This window comes from Parasteatoda tepidariorum, chromosome 6 (assembly GCF_982258835.1).
Source record: "Parasteatoda tepidariorum strain Cologne lab strain chromosome 6, Ptep-v5.0, whole genome shotgun sequence".
Classification (NCBI taxonomy): domain Eukaryota; kingdom Metazoa; phylum Arthropoda; class Arachnida; order Araneae; family Theridiidae; genus Parasteatoda; species Parasteatoda tepidariorum.
This window is the reverse complement of record NC_141760.1, coordinates 57303591-57328127: the sequence shown is the minus strand read 5'-3', so window position 1 is coordinate 57328127 and position 24537 is coordinate 57303591. Positions and strand designations below refer to the sequence as shown.

Sequence of the window (24537 nt, the reverse complement as noted above, 5' to 3'; positions counted from 1 at the left end):
GACTTTATATCCTCATTATTATCATGAATGAGCTCATTTTAATTCTTAACACACTGCAGAAAAAATAGTAAGAATTATGTTTTCTTTTTATATTGTTTGATAAATGGTGTTTATGAATTCTAAATTTAAAATTAAGTTTTCATTCTATGAATGAAAAAAGGCATATTCAAAATAAATTATATTACCTGATTAGTCCTATATGGGGTCTGTGCAAAAGTAACCACCTGTAAGCCACCTTCTCTTTCCAACCAACATTTCTTGGATCTTTCCATAGTAGTTTGACCTGATAAAATATGAATTATTTTCTGAATAGTAATACTGTACACTTAACCATGATATTGTGCAAATTTGGTGCAACATTAGACAAATGAATCTTCTCACATTTCATGTGAAAATAGTGTGCAATCTAAATGAGAACATAATTCAATTTTTGATACTTTAGATTTCAATCCATTTAAACAATATTTTTTGTGCCAAGTTTTACTGACTCAGTAAATCACTATAAAAAAAGTACTTCATGATAGCAATACATTTTAAAGCGATTTTCTCTGAACAAAAATGATGGTCCAATGTAAGTTTTTAATTGTACCACAATGATTGGTTTTAAAACTGTTATTTATCGTGATATTGTTTAACTTCAAATGTACCTTTTGAATAATACATTTTATCAACATGTCATTTTATGAGTTTAATTTATGAATTATATTATCATTTAATATCTATATATTATATAAAACGCTAATACGTATGTATCAATAAAACCGATGATATTTCTTTTCTCACGTTGGTAACAGTTTTAATTTTTAATTGATGGGCTTCGGCGCGCAAGAGCACATAGTGAGCATCATATGGCTAATCTATATTATATAAAACGCTAATACGTTTTAATTGATAGACTTCGGCGCTCAAGAGCACGTAGTGAGCATCATATGTCTAATCGGGTGAATTCTCACCGAATTATCAAAAAAATTCTCACAAAATAGTCTTCATCGAAGCCGATGCTTTACATCCGGCTTTCAGTACTATTTCATATTGTTTTACAACACATGGTTTTTGCCCTCTGGTGGAAAAGACTTTAAAACAAAACTTACAACAGTTACTTTTCGCAACAACTGAAATCTAGAATAGTGTGATTAAGAAAAATATGTGAACTGTTTGCAATTTCAAATTAATATTGAAATGCACAGGTTTAGAATTTTCTACAGTGAAAAGTTTTCGGAACTTCAGTGTTCAAAAAAGTATACAAAAGCTAGACGTTAAGAACGTATCCAATGCGCGAGCATCGGATTGCGGAGCAATCCGATATGAACTGCGAAAGCAATTCCGGGGGTTGGCGAGCGCCAGCGAGCAGGGGGCGAAGCCTCCTAGTTACTTTTAAATATTTATCATTAACAGAGAGAATGAAACTTTTATAATAACTTGGAAAATTTCTTTTTTTTTTTTTTTTTTTTTTCCTTTATGAAAAAAAAATTGAGATCGTTAGATAATAGAGGGTAATTTTTCTCTTTTGTAAAAATGACTTTCTTTTGCACATAATAATTGCTTAAGAGGTTACGAAAGAAGAAAATATGTATAGGGTGTCCAAAATTTATGCTAATGGCCAAGAATATCTCTACACATATGCATCAAACCAAAAAATTTAAAATATGCATGGGAAATATTCTTAATAAAAGAAAAAAAAGACTATATATTGGAGGGAAAAAAGCACTAATGACATCAAACTTTACTCTGTACTTTAATAGCCCAGTGTCAGGATCTGGGGATCAAGTTTGGTGTTATCAGAATTTTTTTTTTAGTTTTTGATTTGATATTTCTTAAGATATCTTCATTTAAAACTATTTCCTCCTCATTTTGTAATTACAGTGCCATAGGAACCAAAATTTAAAAAATCTGCTTGTAAGTCTATTTCAGGTTGTTTTTCTGAAGGATCCTAATCTTTACTCTAAGTGGATGCCATTTATTTATCTTATGAAAATATTTCACTAAAATATTTTTGATGCAATGCTTATTTCGCGAAATATTTTACTGCTTCTATATTTTTTGGACATCGTTTATAAATCTGAACATTTATTAGTTCTGGTTTTTTAACAGATAGTTCAAAGTTTTTTTTTTATAGCCAATTTGTTTTTAAAATTTAAACATAATTTTAAATTCGGTCAACCACATTGGTATAGTACAGAGGGAGAGAGATTTTTTTTTCATTTTATTTACAGACTCTGAAAAAAAAGGCCATTAATACTTATTTTTCCTTTTATATGTGTAGCACATTCTGGATCATGAAGCTTAAACGTAACTTTTTCAAGATATTAAATTCTTACTTGTTTATCTGTATCCCCTGTATGCCATAAAGAATTTCTTAGCATTTGTCCAGGTCCCGTAGATGATTTTACTAACTTTAATTGTATACCAGGCTCAGCTACTGCTCGAAATGGTGTTGCCTGCCAATAAGTCTGTGTGCTTTTCTTCCACATAACAACATAGAAATTGGAATTATCTTGATAGCTGAAATTGATAAGTTAGAATTTGTAAGAATTTTTTCTTTTTATCATTATATTTTAATGATTATGAATGATAGTCACTTAATCACTTAGACCATACTATCAAATGCACACATTAAGCAGTAAAAGTCTATTTTATGTTATTTCAATGGAAAAGAGAATATTTTCGATGTGCAGTACGGAAAATAAATCGGTCAACTAGTTCCTGAGAATTCGAATTTAATATGTACGACTTTTTTAAATTTTGATTTCTCAGTAACTATTTGACCAATTTCACACAAATTTTTAATTTTTCATATAAAATTTCACTTTTTAAAATGATATAAATCGTATACCTTACAAAATGTTTCGACTTTTATTAAAAAAATAATAAATAATTTTTTTTTTTTTTGATGGAATTATCTGTGGGTAAACGAATCTAATAAAATCGAAAGTCGACTTAATAATGTTGAAAATATTTGATAGGTTCCTAACATTTTCTTTTTAATTAAATATTCGCTGTCGAGAAAGGCATACTGGAGGAAATTGGAAATTTAAAGAATGGATTCGTAAAAACTTTTAAAACAAAATTACCCATGCAAACTTTAAAAAAATATTTCTTAATCATTGTGCCCCTTGTTTAAATAAGCTAATTTTTATTCAAAGCCCTTTTGAACCTGCGTGTAAATGAAGATTCACAGAAAAATTAGTCTCCTAAAAAAAGTGACTACATTTCGAAAGTAGTTGTAGTTAATTACGAAAAAATTTAGTTTTTCCTTCTACTTCTCATTCGTATGAAACATATTTACTCTAATTTGTATTTCGATTGTTATATTTTACTTCGTGTGGTAAACTGATATACAAAGGCGTGAGGCATGCCAAAATTATTCTGCTAATTAATAGTAATTATTTTAAACTTATAACGCTAAAAATTTTTGCTAACGTTAATTAAGACAATTTTAACTCATAACTTTATACTTGGACAGTTCAAGAGATAATTAAAAACTTGTTAATATACCTTCATAAATCAATGAAAGTAGTATGAAGTTGAATAGTTTATTTTTATTGTAAACAAAAATGTTTAATTAATTACGGTGCTATTTATTTTAATTGATTACTCATTGTAAAATAATAAATCAAGGTACTCGAAAGAGTGATTTTACCTAAGCTTAAAAAAATTAATTATTTTGCACCAATTAATTTTCCGTTGTCCTTCTATAATGACATTTTAAACTTCAAATGTGAATCCAAAAAAAAAAAAAACAAGGAGAAAAGAAAACAAAATTCTCGATTGCTTTCATTTGTTATGTTATAGCACGTTTATTTAAAGAAAATTTTTATTAATTGCTATCCACCTCGCTTTCCATACGAGCCATCTTTTCAATCATTAATTAATTTCTCTCTCACAACAAAACATTTTTTTTTATTAATTAACCTCTTTCTAACCTCCGTATCATTTTTCTGATATATTTATCTTCATTTTTTTATTGTGGGATAATTAATATGAACGATAGATTCCTAATCGCTCACCAAATAAATATCTATTCAAGAAGTTAATTTCGCCCCGCCTTAATTATTCCTAAACGGGTAATTTCACGTTAAAAAAGAAGCATTTAGCCAGAAAAAAAACGTTTTTCACACCTCCTCTGCAGGCAGTTTTTGTATTGTTAGCCAAATAAAAATTCATTAATTCTGATGCTTTTGAACTATTATTAAAGGACCCTTCCCATTTTTGCGGATGATGAAAATCACGCTTCTGTCTTAAATCACATTCTTGAATCTCGAAAAGGGAAAGTAAGCTACAGCACCACCTGCTGCACCTCCCCCTTTCTGAATACCCCCCTTTTCCTTTATTCTGTGAAATAATATGCCAACCGTTGCACGTAGTTGAGAAATTAATTAGGGCTCACCTCACTTTAATCTTTCCTTTGAGCCTTTCTCACCCCCCTTAAATTATGTAAAAGTATTACAATATTTCTGCTGCAGAAGCTTTTAGCATTTGAGGTGGTTGTATAATTAAATTTTCTGGATTGCCTTTAATTGCGGAGACAAACTTAGTTGAGGTTTTAGAAATACAGCTGAGCTTATCTCAAATTCATAACCACTAATGACAGGGAGAAAATTATCACTTTCTCAAGAGGGAAGAGAGAACTATCTTAGATTTTTGTTGGAATTAACACTCATTATAGATTTTGCAAAAGGTTGCAATAAATTCAATAATATTATTTCTAGTATAATAAGTTAATAATGGATCGCAACCCCCTCCCCCTTCATTTTTTGAATTATTAATGTTTTTTTTCTCCTCGGGTTTGTTATTTTCATAAGCGGAAATGAATTGCACTAACATTTTATTGCTTATTTTAAATTTATCAATCTGTTTTTTTTTTTAACAAAATGTATTTTATCTTTTAAAAAGGTAGGTTTTAAATTTGTTAATTATAATTTAAAATAATAATTAACTCGTTGACTTTTATCAAACCGTTATGTTTTAAAAAGAAGGAAATTAATTTTCAAAATCATGGCAATTCAAAAGTGGTTTCTTTTTATTCTCTATTAAAATTATCACTTTTTCAAGAGAGAAAAGATAACGATTTAATTTTTGTTGGAATTATACACTCGTTATAAATTTTGTTAGAGGTTACAATAATTTCAAAGCAATCCAGTTACATCATTTTCAATATTATAAGCTAATTACAGGTCACTTTTTTTTTTCCTTTTATAAATAGGAAATGTGATTTTTTTTTCTGTTTCTTTCGTAAGAAGGAAGTGAATTGCACTAATATTTTTTTGCTCATTTTAAATTATAAATTCCTTTTTTTAAACAAAAAATATATATTTTTTTGTGAAAAAAAGATGGGTTTCAATTTTTTTATATTCTGATTTAAAATAATAATTAACGCTTTGGCAATCTAAAATTTAAACTTATGTTTTATAAATTCATCTAAACCAATCTAAAATTTTAACCGTTCTTTTTCATAAATAGGAAATTATTTCTTTTCATTCTCCATCTATTGTAAACATTATTATTCTTAACCGAAATTAAAACTTTCTTAAGCGGGAAGATTAGATTATCTTAGTTTTTGTCGAAATTATGCACCCTTTATAGATTTTGCTACAGGTTGCAATAAATTCAAAAAAAACTCAATAACATTATTTCCAATATAATGAATTAACTACGTATCGTTTTGGTTTTCTTTCCTTCTCTATATAAATAAAAATCGCTTTTTTCTCAGATTTGTTCCTTTCTTTTGCGGTGCACTAACTTTTTATTGCTTATTTTAAATTATCAATCGTTTTTTTTTTCTTTCTTTTAAACTTATATATGATCTTTTATAAAAGGTAGGTTCTGAATTTGCTAATTATAATTCAAAATAAAAATTAACACGCTGACAATTATCTAACTCTTATGTTTTATAGAAAGAGGGAAATGAATTTTTATAATCATGACAATGCAGAACTTCTTTCTTTTCATTCTCTATCTATTGTAAACATTATTATTCTTAAGCAAAATTATTGCTTTCTCAACAGGGAAAATTTAGAGCCGCCAGAAATTAGCTTAATTCTGGAGTTGGTCCATGTTGTTTAAAATTGGAACAATTTGTAACATTTTATGTTTCTTAAACTTGATATCATTACAATATGATTTATTTTGGAATTTTAATATATATTTCAAATTGACTTTCTATTTACATGACTTTCCTTATCAAAATGAAAGCGAATTTCCTTACAAAAGTTTGAAATTCAGTTAATATGTCGCGCTTTGCCGAAGGCCGCTGAAAGCCTAAAAAGCCCTTATTTGGTTTATATCATCGATTGAAGTCTGTTTATTTGACCTATATTTATTTCTTGTATGAAGATCTCTTTATGGTGATTTATAATATAAAAGCTTGCATTTATTATATGAGCAATATATGTTTTGAATAAATATAATATTGTTGGATACCTGAAAATGAATCCAACATAATCGTCGTCAATTTCTGTGTCCACGAAAAATGTACCTTCAAAATCTACTCCACCAAAAGCATGAAAACCTAAATAAAAGAAGGAATAACATCTTGTAGTATATCACAAATATAAGACACAGTTCAAATAAAAATAAAACAAGCTCAGTCACATATTTTTAAACTTGTATTTCTTTTCTTTTTTTTTATTTTTCTTCAGCAAATTTTTAATTTAAGCTTACTGCGTAACGTTAGAAATTTTTTTAATGATGTAGATTACTTTCAGCAACGATAAAAGTAAACATATTTAGAGAGTTTTTTTTCCAAAGGGACAATGGTATAACTCAAAATTCTGGAAAAAAGTTTTACGTAACTAAACTGTAAAATAATAATTTTTTCAGTGTTACAAAAAAAATGGTAGCTGCATAGCTTTAATTTGATGAATCTTTAGGAAGGATGTGTGGTCGGTTCAGCAGCATTTTTAAATTAGGATCCGAAAATTTTCTTTTTGAGTTATACAAACAAATAGCTACCGAAGTACATAGTTTATTTTATTAATTAATGAATTATTATTATTTTTTTTTACTTTTGAATACATTATGTATATACAAAACAAAAAATCTCAAGATAATTGTAAATAACGAAAAAATAAATAAAAACATATATCGTTTTAAACATTATAAACTGTTTAAGTCATAAGTAAATTGATGAAGCTTTTTTTTCGAGTAAGCCAATTAAAAATTAGAACGAATTGAAGTTTAATAACAACTGGTATTTATAAGTGGTATTAAACCGATTTTTTTCTCAATCGTTTGACATCAAATATATATATATATATGAGTCATTCTCACGAAAACAGTCATTTTTCAGTTCATAAAATCCCAAAAAAGTAAAGTGAATAAAAAGCTCTGAAACTTTTTATATTAATAGAATTATGTAATGGCATTATAAAGGAAGTATATATTCTATAAATTATACATAATATTTAAATTAATTAATTTTTTAAACAATTAATTTATAATTAATTAATTTTTAATAATTAATTAATTAATTTAATAAATAAATTAATTTATTAATTTATTTTTCAAATTAATTAATAAGTAAATTAATCATTTTCACTATTTAAAAAGTGAGGGAATGACACTAATAGTGAGGGAATGATATTTTATTTTAATACATGTTTTTATCTAAGTTACATCTACCTAAAGTTTAAAAATGATAACATACTAAGTATATCTAATATTTATTATAATTTAGTCTTATATATTTAATAGTTTTTACCGGTTTGGGAAATAAAATTGGCTGGCACGAGTGAACAAAAAAAAATTTGATAACATATTCATCTTGAATCATTCCCTCACTTCAGCGTCATTCCCTCACTTTATACACTAGTGAGGGAATGACGAATTCAATAAAATTTAAAAATAACAGTTAGGCTTAATTAATTTCTGAAGTCAATCACATACAATTATATTCATACAAGAAAGCAACATATAATTATCCACTTTCTCGATGAAGTTGTATTTTATTTTACTCTAAAAAATGACATGAGGGAATGACAAATGCAAAAATTTTTACCTGGTTTGATTCATTCAAATTTATTCCACAGCAAATCTTCTTTAAGTTGAAAATGGAAAAATACTGCAATTTTGTTCTATGATGCCAGCTGTTAACTTCTGAAGTTTTTATTAAAATATTTTTATTCTAAGAAGATTGCAGGTGATAAGAACATTGTTGTGAGGGAATGACGCGAAACACTGGGGACAAAGCTTAAAATAGTGCTGTGTTAATATTTTTATCAGAAATTCAATTTAAAATTGATTTTCTGAATTCTATATTTCAGTATTTTGAAATAAAAAACACGAATTTGTAAAAAAAAAAAATTTATTTCAGAAACAATTTTTTCTTTTTTTAAATCAGCAGTGGGGACAAGTGAGGGTATGACATATTGGTATATTTTAATTACCTAAAATATATAAAAAATAAAAATTGATAATTTTATTTTTATTCTTTTGTTAGCTTGCATTCTGAAGGACACTTTCCATGAATTTTATTTTTTCATAAGCTGTAAAGCAAACATAAAATATACTGGGGACATGAAAATGACTGTTTTTGTGAGAATGACCCATATATATATATATATATATATATATATGTAATAAGCGGGACAACAGCCTCTATGTTATCCCGCCAGATGTCGCTCGCAGGAGCAGGAATGTATTGGAACTTTCTCGATGTAAATGAAGAGAGTCAGTTGATATTGTTTCTAGAGGAAACTGGTAACCTTAGTGGTTAAGATTCTGAGTGAATCTGTTATTCGTTAAGTAATGTTTGTTTCTAAGTGAAACTGGTTGTTTTTAGGTGAAACTTGGAACCTGTGTGGTTCGATCCTGTGTAACTAAATGTTTCTGTGTGAAACTGGGAACCTGTGTGGTTCAATCTTAATTGTTTAAGAGTCTGTGTGACTCATGTTATCATTAAAGAATAAGAATAATCATTAAATGTCTTGATTGACTTTATTAATGGTAACCAAGGCATTTTCAAATATATATATATATATATATATATATATAATTAGGCCGCATTTATTTATTTTGGCAAAACATTTAATTCCGAAGATCTGAGTGGATGAAAGATCCTAGTGGCAGTTGCCGACAGTAAAAATGATTATGATTTTTATGTACCAAACTCATGATTTTTGTGTACCCTTTCTAAATTTTTCGTAACGCTGTGTACCACTAAAAAAAAAATGAATGTTTTTTTTACAGTAAAATAATTGCACAAAAGTAAAAAATCACAACTGGCTGTTGACACCACTAATTATTAACTGTTTACTCTGCAAACAATAGCCAATAGAAAAATACGTAATCGTAAATTTTCCTGGCTAGCTTTGTTTCGAAATAAAATTATTTGAAATTTTCGTTTGTTGCGAGATATTTTGCATAAAAACGCGTACCCCCGCTAAACTGTTCCCGTACCCCTGGGGGTACGCGTACCTCACTTTGGGAAACACCGCACTAAAGCATCACTTAGATCATTCATCCAATCAGCTCTTAGCATATATTGAAAGAACAAAGATATGGTGAGGAGAGTATAGTGGTTTTAGATGATCTGTAATATTTTATTTACACTTACCAACGGCTAAACCTGGATCACTGTTCATTGTTTGTACAATTTCGGCTCCCTAAATAAATAATTAGGAAATTAATAAATACCCTTGAACATTCTTTTGTCAATTTACACGATTTCAAAACATCAAAAGCTAATAGACCATCCATATTAAATTTATGAATACTTCTTAGAATCTCTTCAATTTCAATACAAAATATTTTGCTATTTCTGTAAAATGTAGTCCGTTTTATTATTATCTCCGTATTGAATTTTTAAAAGAAAAAATATGGATTTATTACAACGTTAATATTTTTTGAGTAATATAATTGTTTGCTTATAATAAATTAATTTGCGAATATTTTACGTCTAGCCTAAACTATGAAAATGCTTCTAAAAGGTCCTTATGATTAAGAATTTACTTGTAAAGACTTTTGCTAAGAAATTTTCCTTCTCATTAAAAAAATCTTATCTACGCCAATCGATTTTTTTTTGAGACCGTACTTTAATGTAAACGAATTGTAAAACTTTTACTCTACTTTTTATTTCTTGCATTTTAACTAGTTCATTTGTTTGATTTATGAATTGTATAGAAATATTAACGTCGGCAAGTGATTTTTTTATTCTAGGGAAAAAATAATTCGTAAAGAGCAAAGCTTTTTGTTCATAAATTTGAAGAAACAAATTCAAGAACTTATTTTACGTAAAGCTTAATTCAAACCAAACCAATTTTACAAGATTTAAGAACTAGACAATCAAAATTTTACACATTAAATCCTTAAGCTGCTTTATTTATTTTATCAAATTTTTTTCTTTCTGTTAAACAGAAAGAAAAATGTAATTACGTAAATTTTAACGATAAATGCAAATATACCTCATAATTTTTGCGTGATTGCAAATATACAAAGAAAAAATAACAAAAATAGTTTGAAAGAAAATATTTGCATTTTGAACTGGTATATTCAAATAACTTCCTTCGCTGTTTCATAATTTTTTTTTTATCCATTATGAAATCAAATATTAATCTTAATGATAATTTAATTTTTATTCTTAGATTTCAAACTGAAAAAAAAATGTTAATTCAGTATTTTTTTTACTGTTTGAGATTAAACTTTATTAAATAAATATTTCATTTTAATTTCAAATACCATTAAGATAAGTTAAAAACCTTTATTTTTGTTTTGAATAAATTGACTGCTTGTATTGCGCTGTCTCTAAACAAACTTAATGTTTATTAATTAAAAATTTTGTGATTAGTTGACATTCTAAATTATAAATGAATTTGAATGAATTATAAATGAAAATGAAATCCTAATTTGCTTTCGTTAAAAAAAACAATTTTGTTTTCCTGCATTTTTTAATAAACTTTGTTGAATTAAAAATTACATCAAGAAAAATGTACTACTATATTCTGTTTTAATGACTAATTAGAATTTTTGTTTCAGTATTTCACACAAAACTCATTACAATGCAGAATTTCGAGTTTTTCTAATGCATGAGACTGTCATTTAAACTGATATATAATTCTATTGTGATAAATATTTAGTTTCGAAACATAAATTTGATAATATAAATGCGTAAAAAATTGCTATGGTTTTGTTTTTCCTCACATAGGCGTGGTTTAATTAAAACCCAGAATTTGATAACATTCATGTACTCTTTTTTTTTCTCTACCTTTTGACTCTTTCAGAACATTTTTGAAATTTTTTGAGCATTGTTTTAAAATACGGGATTTTTTTTGTTGGAAATTATTCGAATTTTTTTCCTTTCATATTATTTCCTGCAACCATGTTTTCCTCCCATAAAGCATTTAATTTAAACTTACAACCTCTTATTCTATGCATTTTAATAGATATATATAAGTGTGGAAAGAAATAATATTTCTGACTAAAACTCTTGTTGGGATAAAAGAAAACTTTTCCTATTTGAAGAGAGGGTTTTTACTATTAAAAGAGAATTTTTTAGGTCATGAAAGTAAGGTTTTCAATCTTAAAGTACTTAAAAATGTATGTTTGATAAAGTTTCAAGAACCAAAACCATTTTTATAAAATTTGAAGCTCCATTGTAGCTGCAATAAAAATCTTACAATGACGATCCGTATAAATGACTGAACAATGACAATTGTGTATTTTAAATGATTTAAAATATAGTAACTTTTAAATAATTTGCATCTATCTATATGAAATTCAAATTAAATTTGGTATCTCCTACAAAAGTCTAGAACATAATATATTTACGAATGAATAGTTTAACAATCTATATATATATTTCTCTTACACGGCGACAAAAAAAGCCTCATTACAACTCCCCAAATGGCAACGCTAGAAAATCGACCAATGATTGCCGCTAAAAATGTCGCATGCCAAATCTAGCACAGATGTCTCAACATATAGCGCTTTTAAAAACGGAAACTGAAATAACCAGAGAGAGCATAAGCTAGGCAGAGGTGAGTAGTCTTTGTCGATAGATCTCTATTTTAGTATTTTGTCGAAAGCGCTTTTTTTCACGAATTTATATATTACGAATTTATTTGATGATTTTTGATTTATATCACGAATTTATTTGTTTTACTAAAATTTATCTGTTTATGCAGGTTTTTCCATTGCAATTCACTTATTTCAATTTTTAATAGACTTAATTATAGCCATATTTAATGACTTAGTATTTACTAAAAAGATGTAATTTTTTTTTAAAAAAAAAGTTGTTATATGGATTTGAATGATTGTTTGGAATTCTTAGTATTTTATGCATTTGCAATGTACCTAAGTTAGTAGCGAGCGAAGCGATCTTGGTTTGCGAAGCAAACCATATAAGATTGCGTAGCAATTTTCGGGGTTTGGCGAGCGTCAGCGAGCAGGGGGCGCAGCCCACTAGTATATATAATTACGCTCTTCAATACTATCCATCCGAGATTTGGATCCATGTTTCATGGACTCGTGCTTTATAACAACATAGTTTTAACTTTTAGTTTAGATTTTTTCTGGTTGTTTTTGAGTAGCGTTTTACTATATTTCCAAATAAATTTAATTATTTAGACTACTTCTATGAAATGTTATTAAAATGTTCCATGCTAGATAAACAAGTTTTATTTTCTAGATTACATCAAAGAAACTATTTTGATAGCGCATTCTTCTATGATTTAAGAAGATTAAAAATATTCATGAAACGGAATTATAATTCTTTGTAATCTGTTTGAGTTTCAAAGCTTTATGCCTAAAAATACAATAATTTTCTAAAATTTGTTAAAATGAATGACTTATTCTTTCCTGTTTTAATCCAATTTAGATTTTGTTCCCTGGCTCTATGGTTAATGCTATTATTAGAACGCATATAAACAAGAAAAAAAATTACATTAATCAAGTTTGTGTAAATCTTGAAATTAAAGAAAAGGAAATACTTTTTGAAACAATTTAATGTTTTGGCTAATAGCAATTGTAATTATTTAAATGAACATAAAAGAATAATTATAATCTGCATTAATAAAGAAAATATATATAAAACTTTAATAGTTTGATGATTTTCTATAATGAATGACTAAGAAAATAAAATATAAGGGTTTAACTATTACTAGACTGTTAAAATCATTTTGTTCTGTCGTCAGTTTATTGTTGTATTATTTAAAACTGTTAAAATAAAATAACTTGTTAAAAATATTTAAAATTATAGTCATATAAATGACAAATAATGTAAGCATTTTTCTCGCTGTTACAATCATCGAAAATTTTGTACTTTGGAAAGACTGCACATTATAACATTACAAGAGCTGCGCTAAACTAAAGAGGGGGAAAAATTACACCGATGTGTATTAAGGTAGAGTGAAAAATCAAATTTTCAAATTTTGTTTTCTAATAGCGACCAAAACATGACCCAACCTGTCCAAAAGTATATCCTAAATTATTTTTATTTATTTTGAGTATCTGCAGGCACATTTGATTCGAATAGTAATCAATTATTCAAAAAATTCCAACGTAGACTTTTCATAAAAATGTTTTCTAAATCATTTTTAACTTCACTAAAACAAGGAAAGAATCACCAATTAACGAATAAAACTGCTTCGATATATTAAATATGCGATACATTGAATACGAGGTTTTCCATGAAAATACTGTACTGTACTTATAATTTTGGCACTTTATACGAAAACATTTCTTCGTTTCATTGTTTCGTCATATTTCTAATACTATCGGTGAAAAATGTGAAGCCAGTCACATTTTCTATCGTTCAGTACAAAAAGATACATAGAATGCAATTATCATCAAAAACCTGAGCAGGGCTAGCATTTTTGGTAAAAATAGAATATCCTAGGTATCAAGGCATATTAAAAGATATTAATAAGTTACAAGACTAGTTCCTATGCTGGAATATAATTATTAATAAGTCTTGGTAGTCATGTACATTTATTCTTTACGAAAGCAAGCTAAAAATGAAATGGTTTTACAAATAATTTCTCTTTTTTTCAGAAGAACAAGCGGCTATGGATTTGAGTTCCAATTAATGTTACTAACTGTAATAAGTGGCAAATGTACTAATATGGCAAACGGATCACATGGAAAAGACACACTTCATGGTTAAGAACATTAAGGCTATGTCTTTCCACTAGCATGCCTTCATAAACACTTAAACATCGGCCAGTTAGGGGCTATGTACCCAAATGGTTCAATCAAGACAATAACAAAGGTCACAACGTAAGAATATGATAAAATGTCATAAAGGCAAAGTTATAAGGCAAAATAAAATCAAAAACATTTTTTAAAAAAATTGACAATGGGCGAGATTTCGAAGTATTATTTGAATAGTTTTTTGTTTCTCTTTTCTTCGTTATGTCTTAAGTTTAATTAGTTTAAACTAGTATTATTTTGTTTCTTTTCCGATATATTAACAACAAAAAATTGTATCTATAGGTTTATGAAAAATCTGCACTGTAAGAAATTCCGGTATGGTGTTTAAAAAATTTCTCAAACACCATACATACTCGCATTAGAGGCAATAAAAGGCTTCTGTTTTCTCACTTTCATCTTCAAACGTTTTACATTCGTTTTAATATTATTTTTGCTTGGATCCACAATCTTCTTTATTTACAATTGGGGCTTTGCGAGCTGCGGTAGTTCATGGAATAGAGCGTTCATCTTCCAATGCGGTGGCCCGGGTTCGAATACCAGTTGCTGCTAGTTTATACGAATTTCGCTTTAGGCTCACATCGACCACAGTGCTGGTGTAAAATACCCTCAGTGGTAGACAGATCAGAATCCCCTTGTCGTTCAGCTAATAGTGGGAAGTTTTAGTGCTTTTCTATGCTATTCCATTAAAAAGCTTGATCTAGGAAACCTTGTCAAAATGCTTGATCCAGAAGTTCTCTTGTCTTCTGGGTTGGATTCAAAATTATGGGCTGCAGAGTTCAAAATTTATAGTCTTAAACTCAGAATTGGATCCGCTGCCTTATGCCAATTACAATTCCATTAAAAAGCTTGATCCAGGAAAACTTGATCCAGAAGTTCTCTTGTTTTCTGGGTTGGATTCAAAATTATAGGCTACTGAGTTCAAAATTTATAGTCTTAAACTCAGAATTGGATTCGCTGTCTTATGCCAATTACAAAATAGAAAGAAAAAAAGCGATTTCACATATCAGGAAAGTATCGTTTATTTTTCACATATCCTGTGTTTTTGAGCTAAATAATTCATTTTTACAAAATCACTGTTAATTAAAATGAAACCTAGCTTAGAAATTCATTTTCTTCCAATAGTTCATACAAATTTTGTAATGCCTTTATAAGTACCCTTTCTGAGCGCTTTGATCACGATTTTTAGAAATGGGATTATAGATTCAGTGATTAAAATTTCCAAGGGCTGTTGTCGCAGAGTTACACAATTGAAGTGCTCCTATTAATTTGCTACACAATTAGGCTTCGTTATTTCATTTTCTAGTGATCTAACTGCTTAGAATTCTTATACTAACTAAAATAAAAAGCTCTTACTGTGTGAGTACTTTAGAGTCAAAGTAATGTTTCGATCATTTTCACAAAACTCTTGCTTTTCATTTTATTTTCTTTATTTATGCTTTACTGTCCTTTATCTCCATTTTCATAATTGGCATTGAGATAGCTGACTAAAGATGGGGCATAGATAGTAATAGTTATTTTGAATTGGCTTAACCTCTATCAGTTATAAATAACTATTACTGTTATTTATTCCAGAACTCACAGTAGAGATAAATATAGAATGCTAATCGCTAATCATTGTCATTTAATAAGACTAAAGAGCTTTCTTAATGCATATAAAGATGATATCTGTTACATCTATCTAATTGGGCAATATTTAGGTAATAACTTTGAATAAATCAAAAAAAATCATACTATAATTTGCGTCATAGAAATGTTATAAAAAGTTATGAAAAAAAAATTCAGGAAATTGAAATATAAGTCCTGTTGTTGTTGTTTGTTGTAATGACACTTGGACAAGCCAAGATCACACAGCCATTAGTCTTTCGCAAATTAAGTAAAGAAGATGCACCTTTCGTTTGATAAGAGAAAACCGCAAGGATGAAAGTACGTCTTGACTCAGAACCCCACAGATAGATGGCAGCACCACTTACTCGCGAGGCCTTTTCAATCTATACATAGATCTGAAGGGAAAGGAAATTTCCCATGTACCCAGATCCACGTACCCATGATACTACTCAGAGACCGACCACAAGACTTTTGATTCCACAGATTTTACGAGCACGACAAATATGAACTTCCGGTCCCCAGTCCCATTCTCGAACCATCGGGTTACCGCGAAACTATAAGTACTTTAATTTCAAATTATTATTCCTTTTGCAAGCTCATCGTATAGTATGATTATATCTTTCCTGTTACAAGCATTATTTCTTATTTAATTATAACTTAATTTTTACTTTTTTCTAAAATCTTATTTAATTTTTCAAAATAGATAACTGCTGCAAAATAGATATTTCGCTGAGTTTTCATACCGCAGCTAAGAAAACTAGTTACAAGTACTAATTTATATTTACACTATCAAAACTAAACAAAAATTGTGACATTAAATGCCTAAAATGTGACACCTTATTTTAGAATTGATAAGGTGCTTATGATTACATATGAAATATGTTAGAAACTACTCACTCTGTTATAAATCACCCAATGTGGATCGATTTGAGAATCACCTTCTGGATCTAAAACCACTGTTTGATATGCCCTGAAATCAGTGGCGTAAACTTTTCTGTTATCAGGGCACACGTCCAGGTAATCGGGAACGCTGTCACCGTCAAAATCTTCTCGACAAACATCACCCACTCCAGTTTCTGCAAAATAGAAGAACTCGTTTATTTTCATCACACAATTATTACAGGATTCGTTGCTGCTGAAACATTCTTGCAATCATTTCGATTGAGTTGTCTCGGAAATATTTTCGTGAGCACTTTGAAACATATTATTCGTGCTGTTATAGAAACATAATATCAAATTTGTGCTATGTTTCTATCACATTGTTGCGTGTCAATAACCATGTTGTGACTTTGCGAAATGTGCGGCATGATACACGTTAATAAACAAATGAGCCGCGTATTAAACTTTTGTACATTTTAATAAATCATTGGTATTGCAAAAAATTGTTTTTTAAATATAGATAAAGCTTTCTAAAACATTCAAGAAAAATTTTATCAATCGCTTTATTCCTACCAGAAGTTTTGTCAATAATTGTTCCCAATAATTAATTTTCCAATGACAAACAAATTTAAAATAAGTATAAAAATTACATATTTAAGTACGAAACTTTTATTATGTCTTCAATAACAGTTATCAATTTTCATTTTAAATTCCGTGTTTTAAAAATAAAGTTAAATATCTATATTAAGGTTATTTTTATTTTTTCTTGTGGAACTATGACACTGTTTAAAAAAACAAGTAAGTTACTCTATTAGTTTTTTATCGATTTTTTAAACTAAATTGATAAGAAGTAAATTCGCTGCAACTCTAAAAATAAATTTCATTATTATAATAAAGGTTTATTTTTTTTTAACTTTTAAATACCGTTTTCAGGCATTTTATTTTTAGAGATAAATGCTGATGTCTTTGTTTAATTCAAGTTTATAATTCCTTGATGAAGCCTAATTGAAATATGTTACCTTACAATAGAGATAATAAAATTTCCAAAATGCACAATGCAATGAAAATAAAAAACCTTAGAGTTAAAAAGATTTAATACGAATGAAAAGATAAATGATTTCTTGTTTTCATCTTATTATTTAAAGAGAGGCTATAAAATTTGCTCTGTAACTAAAATAGTCATATAAGCTTGAAAAATATCAACGAAATAAAGTTTCATTAGAAACGAACAATGCAATAAATCTGATAAATGACATTACAATAAACTTACGTTAATTAACAAAAATCAAAATAAAATGAGATTAAGTTAGTAGCAAGTTAATGTATGAATTTATGACGGCTATGTCAAACAATGATCAGAACAGTTAAAGGGAAATTCTTTTATCGTATGTACACGTTAATATTTAACTCCAAGGTTACTGATACAAATCAATTTTTGTCTTTTTTAACGATGTCTACTTACTGTTTGAATCTTTTTGATCAGGGTTGTAAACAAGAGGACAGTTATCTTTATGATCAGGGACTCCATCATTATCTTTATCGAAATCGCAAACATCGCCTGTAAATAAAATATTATTAAGAAAAGAAAAATTATATTTATAATAGCCATATCTTTAATATTATATAAAGTTTTTAATCTTACATTAATTCGTTTTATGAATTTAAATCAGGATTTATTTTCATAACGAATATGGACGTTATTTTTATTTGTCAAATTATATTCCTATGTTCTGAAGGTCAGTTTAATATAAAAATACTGTATTTGATTTAAATATTTTATGAAAACTTATATTTTATTTAATAGCTTATATCTTTATATGTGAGCAATGAAAAATTAAATAGTAATGATGTTATATTTAAATTAAAAGAAATTAAAAATTTACACTTGTAATGATATATTTATGTTTCTTTACTTTCTACTTTAAGTAGGTTTTATATTTTCTGATGTATTTGAGTGTGTTTGGAGTTGGGTAATAAATGATGGATTATTTTGTAAAACGTAATGAATTAGAAATAAAATACTCATCAATTATTTCCGTAGACAAAGGTTGAATATTTTCTTTACTGGAAAAATATTACCTTTCTTATCTTCATCGGTATCCAATTGATCACTATTTGGTGCGTCTGGACAGTTGTCTACGTTATCTTGTATGCCATCTTGATCTCTTTAAATTAAAAAAATAAATAAAATTTTCATTGCTTAAAAGTATAAACAGCAAATTAATTTGAATTGAGAAAGTCTTTTCGAAAAATGAAAATAGAAAACCTTCGATTTATATAGCCTTCTTTGATATAAATAAAAAAAATATTCATGAACCCTAATAACTTTATTTTCGATTGGGCCAAACAAATAGACTGAATTTTGAAACTGCATAGGTCCTAGAATAGTTTTAAAAAAATTTATTTTTACAATCAACCAACATCATTTGGCAAATCTAAAGTCATTTTAAGATTTCTCCAATATATTCTAATCAGCTTGTCATCTTTTAGGCTTTTTGAAATAAATCTAAATAAATCAAAGCTAATTAGAAAATTTACTGTGCGGTTTTATTTAAGTCTTTTTGCAAGAAGCACAGGGACTTATGCGGTCTTATAGTAATATTTTTGTGCAGTATTTTATAACTTAATTGAAAGTACTATTAATTAATTAATGAAGCCCTTAAATAATGAACATTTTACCGTAAATATAAAAACTCGTTCTTGAAACCAAGTGTAAATCAAATTGTTATTAATTTTTGGTGCATATTTAAAATTAATTCAGCAGACTATAATAATTCAGTCTGAGTTTATATAATCATTGTTTTCCTAATCACAGCTCATAGGAATTAGGGAAAATTAGTCAGTCATCTGTTTAATTTATGAGCAACTGTATTTGTTTTTTATTTTTCGTCTAGATTTTTTATTGTTTATTAAACACTTATTAAGAAAGTTATTAAACTTTAGAATCGCAGATTTGTTTTAATTTTGTAATTCGAGGGGTAGATATTGCTTCAAATAGCATACTATGAAAAATTTAAAGTTAATAATTTTAATTTGATTTTTTATTTTATTTACGTAGGTTTTTTTTAAACTCAATTAAGTATAAAATAAATAAGTAAGTATAAAATACATAAATTTGTTGAAAGTAGCCTTGGTTGAAATATTGTGACAGTAAATTTTCGAAATTAACGAAAAATGGGTATTCAACAATTTGTAAGTACTTTTCTGAAGATTTTATCGTTTACATTTAAAAAAATATTAAACTGTGAAACTTAATCTTTGTTTCCGTTTAAAAAAATTTCAGCTTTCTTTCTGGTTTAAATAAAATTTTTGTTATTAAGCTAAGATTTGAGCTAAGTTCTAAAAAACATCAAGTATTCACTTTCCATTCAGTTTTCGTCGTATCAGCTTAATACTAAATTATTTGCTTTATCAAAAAATGAATAATCAGGTATTCTAATGGACAATGGTATGTGTGTGCATTTACGATTCATGAAAGTTTAAATAAGTACTTTTTTTGAAGATTTTATAGTTTGCACTTTAATTATTCAACTATTAAACTTCGTTTTATACACGAGGATCTATGTTTCCGTTTGAAAGAACTGTCAACTTTCTTTCTGGTTTAAATAAAATTTTGTTATTAAGCTAATATATAAGCTAAGTTCTAAAAAAACCCATCAAGTATTCACTTTCTATTCTATTTCTCGTTTTATCAGCTCAATACTAAATTAATTACTAAATTATTTGGTTTATTTAAAAACGTATAATTAAGTATTATAATGGATAATGGTATGTGTGCCTGTAAGTATTTACGAGTCGGAATTTGGTAAATCTAAATTCCCCATTTTAAAACATCCTTTTTTGGCTTTACTTTTTATTTTCTCAGAACAATACAGAAATGTAATTATTTCGTAAGGTTTTAACTCTTTTACATTTCACAAACTCCTTAAAACAACTTTTGTACCATATGGAAATGATAAAGGTTGATAATAATTTGCCACCAGTTCAAATTAATTTAAATGAATAAAGGTTAATATGCCTCACATTTCGAACATTTTTATAACCTGAATTTTAGGTTTAAATAAAATACTATTAAGATTTATGTGAAGACAATCATTTACTCTTTGCATGAAAGAGTAAATGATGGTAGATGCACTATCTTTCTTTCCAATCTATAGATTACACTTGTCGGACGTTCCAAATGATTGTGGGAAGAATCTTCTAATGAAGTATATATTTTTTCTTTCTTTTTTATCCCACAAAGTAAATGAAAAAGGAAGATCCGCTACTTTTTGTGGGAAGAAGCGTAATAGCTTCAATGTTTTCCAAATACAAGATGTGTAGGTAAGATGGCGGCGAATGAACCCTCTGGGTGTGAGAGTAATCAAGGATCACGTGATTACAACCACTAAGAAGCGAATGAAAAAAAATAGGGAAAGAAAAACAAAGAGAAATAAAATGTCTAAAATATTCGAAGGGTGGAATAACTGCATGAGCAAATACATTTTTCGTAGACACAAAGTTGCTGGAAAAAAATGCAATTTATTTATTTTTATCTCCATTTAAAGAGAATAATTCATAGAGTTGTTCCTTTTACAAAACTCTTCTTAGAATAATTATATGATTTCGTGATCTGAGAAAAATTCTTTTACATTCTTAATAAGAAAATGCATTCGAGTCAGATGGTTAAAGGGATAAATATTTACGTTTAATTTAGGCACTATTCGGATTTCTTTTGGGAAAAATAGAAACGCAGCTACTTAAATTCTTTCATAAAAATTCCATTTAATATTTTCCTAAGAAATCTCGAAAGTAAATTTTATTAGGAATCTCAGCATTTCCAGTTACGAGATGTTTTTGAAAAATGCATGTCATTTTAAGATTTCTCTATAACAGAATAAAAGTTTCATTTTTGCAATAAGGTTCATCTCAAGGGAATAATATATCGACGATGTTAGCAAGAAATTTATTAAATGTAAATATTTTAGTTTGTCATGTGACCTCGAAAGACATTTTAAATCAAAATTCTTTTTAATATATCCTTATTTTATTCCAAGATAAAAATTTTAAAAAGGTATTAAGGGATATATTAAAATTTGGCGTAATACGTAAAAATGTAAGTATAATAGAGTGTTAAGAAGCTCAAAGTATGAAGTTAAATAACATTTCAAGTTTATTTCTTCGTTCAATAAATTTGTTATTCACTAATATAATGTTCTTAAGAAATAACGAATTTAAATAAGATGGAGGGATTTAAATAAGAAGTGTTCTTTCACTGAACAGATGTTAATGAATGAGTATCGTTAACTACGCAAGACCTACCCTTTTTCATGGAAATTTTTAAACTTCTTTGATTAAGATTTTGTTTTTATTCTTTTTGTACTTTTATATTATGAAGAACATTATTTTTGCAAAATAAGATTTTGGAATAAAATTTTATCAGAATTTCTCCAAAAATCAGGAAAATACTTTCAGATACTTTACGAAAGATTGTCTGAATTTTAGATTCAGCTGAAATAAATATAGGAGGTTTACTTTAACCCGCAAGCCTAATAAAATATAAATTGTATTTGCATCACTTTTGTATGTGAGGTGTTCATTTCCCAAAAATACAAAAGTATTTGAAAAAAATAAAAGATTGTCATCATCATCTCTCAAACCATGACGATGCACTTTAGCCCCATTTTTTAGGGCTCTATCTTTTAACGGACACGGTAGGAATGCCATTTAATTTCGACCCCAGAATAGACGACAAAGTCAACTCCTGAGCTGGCATCCCTCTCTCAGGATGTTATAACACAAACCAGCGAGAGGATCTTCAGGCACCTTAGACTTAACGCGCACCTTGCCACATATACTTGCCCGTTGTTTTGTTGGCTAGTTGAATCGAACTCTCTCCAACAAGCTGTGAGAGCAACGACCTTAACCGAGAAACACTAAAAATTAATAAATTTTCCTTAAATTTTTTTTTTAAATCAAAAGTTTGAAAAATGATTTAAATTTTATTACTGTTAGGGCTAACATTGCTAATATTAAGGATAAATGAATTAAATATTTGAAATCATGACATTTTACATTCTGCCAGTAAGTCATGTAGGATTCTATATATGCCTAGGCAAGCGGTGTGTTAAATGTTTAGCCGTTTCATACTTTGCAGACATTCTATAAAATTCTTCGATGTTCTGTAGATTGATGGATTCTAAACTTTGTCGGTTACATACATGTAATAGTATTGCCATAATAGTATTTAATTTCCAGAGAATAATTGTCGTTTGTGTAGGTAATTGCTTTCTAACATTTAATGTTTTAATAATGCCAGGATGGGAGATATTTTGTAACTATTTTAATTATTTATTTTAAAAAGTAAAATTTATAGGTAATGTTTAGTGTGGTTTGAATAAGATCTAAAATATCTATATTTCACCTTGAAAAACAATGCATATATTTTTCAAAGCGATGAAAACAGACTACTGATAGCGATTTAATAAGTACAGTATACATTAGTTTTAATTATAGAAGATCACAGAGAGACCTAATTAAACAGTTGTTTTATTTTATTCTTAATTCTAATAACGTTTTTGAACAGCCGACCCAATCCTGAGTTTACGGCTATCAATGTTCAACTCCGTAGCTTTGTAATTTTAAACCACAATCCAGAGGAGAAGGGAACTCCTGGAACAAGCATTGGAACATACTAGCCTTTGAGAAGGACTTTTTAATATAACTAACCTCCATTTGAATTGCATTGAGAGGAAAACCACGTAAACTTTCCACGGTTAGTCCAACGGCAAGGGGATTAAACATACTCATTCAAAATCATAACTTAACCAGAATATAAATTTTTTTCATTGAAAAAATTCTTTTCTTTACAAACATTTCTTTTCATCCAAACAGATAAAATAATTTATACTGCGGAATTAATAAAAAATATAATAGAGACAATTTTTTCTCAAATTTATTTTATTAAATCACTTTCAATCAAAGATTTATTTGCTAAAATTTCTTAATCATATCTTTTAAAACTTTTAACATTCATTATTCATTTGTTTGTTCGCATTACATCATTAATACAGTAGAATTTATTTTATGATCTTATTTTGAATCAGTTTTAATATCAAATTAAAACTTGAGTACTTGTAAGAAATTAGTGCCAAAAATTAAAACCATTTAAATTTATTACATTATTCTTTCATCAAAATTGTCTTTAACCTTTGTGAAAAGTTCTAAATGGAAAGATGTCGTAAAGGCAATTTGACTTATCGATTACTTTTTCCTTAAAAAATGCTATTAAGGAAACAATTGGAATGGCTTTTCTCTTCAAATAGTTTTTCTTTATTAACTTATTCGAGAATTTAAGTGCGAGACACAAAACCTTTTAAGAGAAAACATCCAATAAGCTTTACGTTCGTAAACTGTCAGATTGCATAATGCAGAGAGTTGCGAAAAGTTAACTTCCTTAAACAGCACAGAAAAACCGTTTAAAAAACCGAGCAACTTTTGTCATTTCCTATCAAAAAATACTTCAAGAAAAATAAAACTAATTTTCAAATGTTTTTAGTTCCAAACGGAAAAACTTAAGGCAAAAAGTTTTTAGTTTTAAATCTTCGATAAATTAAAGTCTTACCTGTCGATGTTGCTGTCACAGTCATCACCAATATTGTCTTTATCAGTATCTATCTGCAAAAATAATTTTAAATAATTTAATAATTAAATGATAATTAAATTAAAATAATTTTATAATAATTTACAATAGAAGTTATTAAAATCGCACATTTCTTTTTAAAGGCATAAACCAATCATAAGGAATATTTAAATACAAAAATGCAGGTTTAGCATGAAATAAGTTTCCCATTTAATAGAGCTCTAGAATTTTGAACTACAGATGTTAGGCCCTTCACGAGAGATGTCACAAGGGTGGGGGTCTACACA

At 27.7% G+C, this 24537-nt stretch overlaps 1 protein-coding gene across 1 annotated transcript in view; it reads right to left on the bottom strand.

The window, feature by feature from the left end:
* Positions 1-24537, bottom strand: part of LOC107441319 (cartilage oligomeric matrix protein) — a 317408-nt gene that overhangs the window by 6250 nt on the left and 286621 nt on the right. The window contains exons 16-23 of the mRNA XM_043046110.3: positions 24233-24285; positions 18709-18794; positions 18092-18187; positions 16648-16826; positions 9554-9602; positions 6421-6508; positions 2319-2502; positions 186-283 (exon numbers count right to left, since the gene is read on the bottom strand). Of these exons, the coding sequence (XP_042902044.1) occupies positions 186-283; positions 2319-2502; positions 6421-6508; positions 9554-9602; positions 16648-16826; positions 18092-18187; positions 18709-18794; positions 24233-24285 (833 nt within the window). The remainder of the gene's footprint in view (positions 1-185; positions 284-2318; positions 2503-6420; positions 6509-9553; positions 9603-16647; positions 16827-18091; positions 18188-18708; positions 18795-24232; positions 24286-24537) is intronic.